This window comes from Limulus polyphemus, unplaced genomic scaffold, assembly GCF_000517525.1.
Source record: "Limulus polyphemus unplaced genomic scaffold, Limulus_polyphemus-2.1.2 Scaffold1769, whole genome shotgun sequence".
Lineage (NCBI taxonomy): Eukaryota > Metazoa > Arthropoda > Merostomata > Xiphosura > Limulidae > Limulus > Limulus polyphemus.
In genome coordinates, this window is record NW_013667379.1 from 48,512 (window position 1) to 55,374 (window position 6,863).

General features: G+C 32.7%; 1 protein-coding gene across 1 annotated transcript in view; it reads right to left on the minus strand.

Annotated features, from left to right (window-relative positions):
* The window catches only part of LOC106464879 (calpain-9-like), a 33,035-nt gene that overhangs the window by 15,492 nt on the left and 10,680 nt on the right, over positions 1–6,863 (minus strand). The window contains exons 3-6 of the mRNA XM_022392679.1: positions 4,871–5,123; positions 3,215–3,389; positions 1,446–1,520; positions 209–372 (exon numbers count right to left, since the gene is read on the minus strand). Coding sequence (XP_022248387.1) covers positions 209–372; positions 1,446–1,520; positions 3,215–3,389; positions 4,871–5,123 — 667 coding nt within the window. The remainder of the gene's footprint in view (positions 1–208; positions 373–1,445; positions 1,521–3,214; positions 3,390–4,870; positions 5,124–6,863) is intronic.

Below are 6,863 nucleotides of genomic sequence, written 5' to 3' on the forward strand. Positions count from 1 at the left end.
TGTTGGCGGTGGGTGGTGATGACTAGCTGCCTTCCCTCTAGTCTTACACTGCTAAATTAGGGACGGCTAGCGCAGATAGCCCTCGTGTAGCTTTGCGCGAAATTCAAAACAAACAAGCAATTAAAAATGTAATATTTATTGAGAAATTGGCATGTCATGAAAAAATTTTATACAATTTCTGTAAATCCAGTTTGTGTTTATGTCTTACCAGAATTCTCCATCATTACGTACACGCATGCTTAGCATATCTTTATCTCTCTCAGGGAGCTTGTCCCATTCCCAGGATCTGTCACTCCATGCTCCATTCCATTCCCCTTTTCCCCATGCATTTCTCAAGCGAACCAAGGGGATTTCTGTATTTTGGGTCTTCAACTTGATTAGGAAAGAGAGAATGCTGAGTTAGTTTTATTAAGTTCTCAGTTATTTATTTAACCTTCTGATAAATCAAAAGAAACTTATTTTGGAGTAAAGTTACTAATTTCATTTCAAAATTGAAAAGTGTTATTTTACTTTCAGATTTCTTCTTTACTTAAAAGTAAAAACTTAAATATATGAGAGACCATTCATTTTCTATTGATAGTTTATTTATTATTTTGCTTTAACTCAAAAATTGCATGGGTGAAACCTTGCGTAAACAATACACCAACCTTAATGCGTCTGCAAAGACCCTATGTCGCTACGACAGTCCATTAAGCCTGAAAAATGTAAGCAGGCTAAGCACAGCGCTCCAAGCGAGAAGTTTGATAAAAAGAATCTATTCTGCTATTGGCTGCTGCTCAAGCAGGCTGCCATTTAAAGAAATCCTGCATTGTATACACACATAATAGGCTTGGTATTTATATAAACTAAAGCTATCAAAGTGAGTGGCATCATTCTAGTTTTGGTTTATGTGTTTTAATAGACTCCTCTATTGCAATATGTTTTCCTCGTTTGAAATCACGAGCATCAATTCGTTTCTTCTCAGTATTTGTTATAGTTCTCGTTTATTACTACTCAATTTTACTTTCCTAGTAGTTCACTACATCGACACATTTTTTTTTTATATCGAGAGACAGGATAATAACTGAATTTTAGTATCATAAAGTTTTCATTATCAACGGACATTGGAAATACTGTTTTCACGGCGGTGTTCTCTGTTGTTGTGTATCCAGAAAGTTCTCTAGCATCTTTGGTTTCTTTGTCAGTATTCATCCTATTTTTTAACATACTTTTGCGCAAGTTGATTGGTCCTTTGACGTCTGCATTTTTGTGTTATATTCCTAAATGAATCTGTATTATTCAGTTAATATTTATGAAGGATAAAACTACGACTGACGTTTGTATATATATATATATATATATATGTCATCGAATCCTTTTAAATAAACCAATTCCTTACGTATCACTTTTCACGGATACTATTAATTTCTTGGTCCATCTGATTGTATGTATTTGAACACACCTACCTTTGCTATGCTTGTGATACTATACACATGATGAGTAAATAGGCCATTTCGAAGCCTTATTGAGCTTTGATGATCCTGTGGAGAAAAAAGATAATTACAAATAATGAGATATAGCGCTCTCTATATAATAAAAAATAACCACTGAACGCCGAAAGATTTTTATTTTGATAACAATAATAACTCATATTGAATGACCGTTTTTAAACATTATATCGTACTTAAAGACCTGACCAAATTTTGGCATTATCTTTCATAGATCATTTTAGAAAGCAAACACTATATGTTAACTGTCACTTTGCCCCCCACCTCATTGGCTCAGCGGTACGTCTGTAGGCTTATAACGCTACAAACCAGGTTTCGATATCTGTGGTGGACACAGCATGGACAGTCTATTGTGTAGCTTTGCACTAAACAACAAACAAACAAAATAACTGTCACTCTATCTTTATCCTAGGTCAGTTAGCTTAGAAAAGGGGCGGAGCAACGTATTGACGTAACGAGAACAATGATTACACCAATAAACATGATAGATAACTGTATAGTTGTTTAATCCATGACAAAGTATCTTCCATTACTGCAAAAATATCTTTTGAATTTCAAGAATGATTTAAGATGTTTTTGGAATATGATTGTACTTGTAACAACTGGTAACACTGACCAATTTTCGTAGCAGTTTTGAGTTTGAAGTAAAACAGCACATGAGAATGTTGTCTTATAGCTTACAGTTGGCGCTAGATCCGTTGATTTGAAAATAATTATATTGATAGTCTTAAATTATCATTCATAGTTTCAAATATTACTATTAATAATTATACAAGACTGGAGAAACCTTGAAAACAAAATCAGTGTTTACTTGCTCAACACTGAATGATAGATATACAGGAGTTAATTTTATTTTATTTTTCAAATATTATTAATAATGTTTTTATTTCTGTGTTTCACTTATCGAAATGGCAGTAAATTTCCTTTTCGAGTTTTGACAATCGTGTAGTCATTAAATCGAATTATTTGTGCACTTCTCAATCTCACCCAGAAGTAATATTTTGTGTTCTGCTGGATTTTTTACATTCTGATCTTCCTCCGTTTTGAATTCTGAATTCAGATCTTCAGATTGTTATAGTTAGTTGCTATTTGTTCACTGAGGGTATCATAACCCAATTTTTAGCGTTATAATTCTTCACACTTACTACTGAGCCACCGATGGGGGGGGGGACAGGTCGTTATAGATTAGAAAACATTTCAAAATGTAAAGTTTAATGAGAAGCGAATAAGAAATTAGCTCTGATTCAGAGCTCAAATGATACATTGAAAATTATGGTTGTCTAAGATTCATGTAATAATAATAATAACAGAAAAGTTTGTTATACTTGTACAAACAATAATGATAACATGAGTAAAAATACTTAGAAACAAAAGAAACGCATATTTACAGAAAGTAGGACTTACAACGCTAGAAACCTGGGGTTTCGATACCCGTGGTGGACAGAGCACAGTTAGCCCATTGTGTAGCTTTGCACTTAATTACAAACCAACTTACTCCATCATAAGTAAAAAAATTTAAGCGGAAATTACTTCTACTTATAAGGCTGGCTAAAGTCCAGTGTGTGTAAAGGGCTAACTAATTTACTCACAACACGGGTTTTTGTTTTGTTAAAGTATGTCTACCTGATGTATAAATTTAAAAGAGTAAAAAAAAAGGAAAATAATTTCTTTCATCATGACTTGCTAAACGTTTAAAACGAAAATGGATAAGCAATGATTCTACATACAGTTCGTATAGATACAGCTAACATCGTAGACCGCAAGACGGCGCTGTTGATCATTTGATAGACGATGTGTTGGTCGTGTTCTGCCAAACAGAAACTCTGGGCGATTCCACCAGTGAGATCTTGAAGAACTCGGCCTGTCCGACCGTTGTGCAGAAGTTCGTAGCTCCCGTAGAATCTTCAAGACAAACCAGATATGGCTTAAATATTCTGCAACACGAACTAAATTAGATTAAATTAGTAACGTATAATAATAGTTTCATGTGTAAAAATCTCGAAATTTTCTTCTTTTTTTTTGGTATCATATTTTTGAAATAGTAATGTTTCTGAACATAAAATATAAATAATGCGAATTCATATAAATAACACAGGTCTGCGAATTTATACTTTATAAAAGTTGTTTAGGTTTTAATAACGGATTTTCCATAATTCAGTTACGCAGATTTCGAAAATAATAATATTTTTGTTCCTATCATGTAAGATTTTTTTACAAATTGGAAGGAAAAAAAAATCTTACTTAGATCGAATTATTATTTCATTTACCACAATGAACATTTTTTATTATAATGTTTGTTAACAAAAATACAAACAAACTGAAGAAAAGGGAAGAATATTGATGTCAAACTAAAATGCATCCTCATTCACGTGTTGTGGTCTTTCTTTTACGTATAGCGTTATGACGTTTTATGAAAAATTTGTACGTGATAGAGAAAAATGGATGTTATTTTCGGATTCAGCGTACAGGAATTACTGTAGAACATATAAAAATATCAAGACAATAAAACCCTCGCAGGCCTGTGTAATTTTCTCATTTGCATCTTATCGTACTGGTGGAAAATGTGTTACTTAAAATATTTAAAATAGTTAAAGAAATAAAAGAAGAGAAGGATTACGAGGAAACTTACATATAGTTAGTTGATGAAAGTCTAAGGAAGAGACGCCAGTCGAGTAGATAACACAACAGATTTCCACCATAAAGACCCACGTTCGAATACCAACTACAGGAATAGTATTTTTCAAGACTTCCCAGAAAACGTCAGCCAATTAGCTAGCCAGTTAGTAATTAATATATATATATATTCATTAATAATTAGACTTAAACAGTCGTGCAAACTAAGCCTACAACTTTGGACATCTAATCGTAATTTGCCGTAAGTAGTTAAGGACTGTCCAGTTGATAAAACTAGATAAAATAATTATCAAATTTTTATCCATTTCCTTTCCCATGATTTGAATATGTCTGATTTTTCTTGTTGAACAGAACATAAAGCTGTAAACTGAACTATTTGTGCTATGCCTACATCAATGATCAACCTCCGATATTAGCCCTCCAGTTTATAACGAAAGTCAATTAGTCTGAAGAAAATAACTTATATGACCTCGTATTTCAGTCACGAATCAGTAGATACAACAGATCTACAGGTATTTGGTGTTGGTAAATTGTGTACAAACTATGTAATAGTAATTGCAATAACAAAAAACATAAACATTATATAACATTGTATTATTAATATGTATTAGAATAAACTCTGAAAAATTCGGGATCATCCAGTTTATTATATTTTCCTTTCTAGAGGCTTCGTCTGGTCTCTAGCAAAACTCCTTTTCTAACCCTTCCATTCGGGGGCTTCTTAGCGATAACTCATGATAAATTCTTACTTGGCGTAAGCTTTTTCCAGCAAAGCCACCCAAAATTCTGTTGGATCAGCCGAGTGTAAATAGATGAGACGCCCTCTATTAGTTGGAAGTCGATCATCCACAATCACTTCTACCCACTCTCCAAATTTCCAAAACCGGAAGCGAAAGATACCACAGTAGCCAGGTCCAAAGCTTTGGTCCGAGGGTACTATTCTGTCGAGGAATTTGGGAGTTAAAGTGAGACAGGATATGGCTGCAAGAAGCCAGCTGTCACCTGCAACCAAAGAAACATAGGAAGTGTTAAGAAAAAACATCTAATACAAATCTCAGTTCAGTCAATGATCATATTAACAGGAAAACAAACGTAAATACCACTGATCTACTAGCACACATGCATATACACACACACAGATAATAAATTCGTATATACCGATATATATATATATAAACAGTCTTGATCAAATGTTTTAAATTATAACTTTATTCAGTATTTTTTTGTTTCTTTAGGATAGCGGTAGAGCGGGAGTCAAAATCTCTCCATTTGCTTGCTTGTTTGTCCCCCACTTTCACTACGTAGGTCAAAATCCCCTCACGTGAAGGTGTGCAAAATGACAATTTTTCGTTGATATACGCATCTATCGTCTGATAGTGATAGCAGAAACGATAATTTTATCGTTAACATATATATTACATGAATAAATTCTACGCAGACTTGACATTTTGGGGTAAGTTTCAGTTAACATTTAATTTAGAATATAGCACTAAAGGCCTATTTAGTTATAGATCATTAACTTTACATTTACTAATACATCATATATTTAACCTCACACACAAAAGAAATGTATGCAGAATTAGAATGTCGTGCGTGAAAAAGCAAACAGTAGGCCTAGCCTATGAAATAAAATTATGCCGTATGTCATAAAATAGACTACGTGAAAAGTGTAAGGCTTAAATTATAATACTTCTTGTGTACAGTGAGATTAAAGTCATGTCAGCGTAACTGGTACTCTGGTAGAGCGCTTGCATGAGGTAGAAGATGGGTTGAGCCTGAAAATTGTATTTTTATTGATTTTTCATTACCATTATAATAGACAGGCCTTTTTTGTTATATATTATTAATTATAAATCTACTAATACATCATATATTTAACTTCATACACAAAAGAAATGTAATGTATACAGAATTAGAATGTTGTGGGTAAAAAATCAAACAGTAGGCCCAGCCTATAAAATAATAATATACTATCTACCATAAACATTAAAATAGACTGCGTGAAAATTGTAAGGCTTTCATTATAATACTTATTGTGTACAATGAGATTAAAGTCAAGTCAGTGAATGTATTTTATTCTGCTATTTTTTCCTCCGGTGGTTCGATACCTGGAAGTGGATTTTTTTTTTCTTTTGATACATTTTAAAGTACAGCATTGCGTTTTGTTTGTAGTATATTTCATACATCAATGTCATAATGTGAATACGGTATTAAATTCATAAAAATATATTAAATTTACATTAAAGCAAATTCAACATAATATTACATACATATTTACGTTTGAAATTTTAATATTTCAGGAGGGATATTTGACGGGGGATAATAGAGCTAGGCTTATCCTGTTCATTAGAACGGATACGTATATAAGATAATCTAAATATTCACCATAAAAGCCTATTTATCCTTGTCAGGATGAAGTAAAAGCAAAAAAAAAAAAGCCCTGATTTAAAACAGGTTCGTAGTTTATTTTCAAAAATCAAAACTACGTTTGTTGTTTTTTTCCCATAAATATCGGAATATGGAACTGGGAAACAGAGAGAGTAGGGTTGTTGTTTTGTTTAAAAACCCGGGTAACACTGCAAGTGTGTGTGTGTATATATATATACACACACACACACACCAAAGATTAGGTAACAACCCTTAACATCTTTGTACATTATTAGTATGTTGTAGTTTATGTTACTTTTACATGTACACACACACACACACACACACACACACATATATATATATATATATATT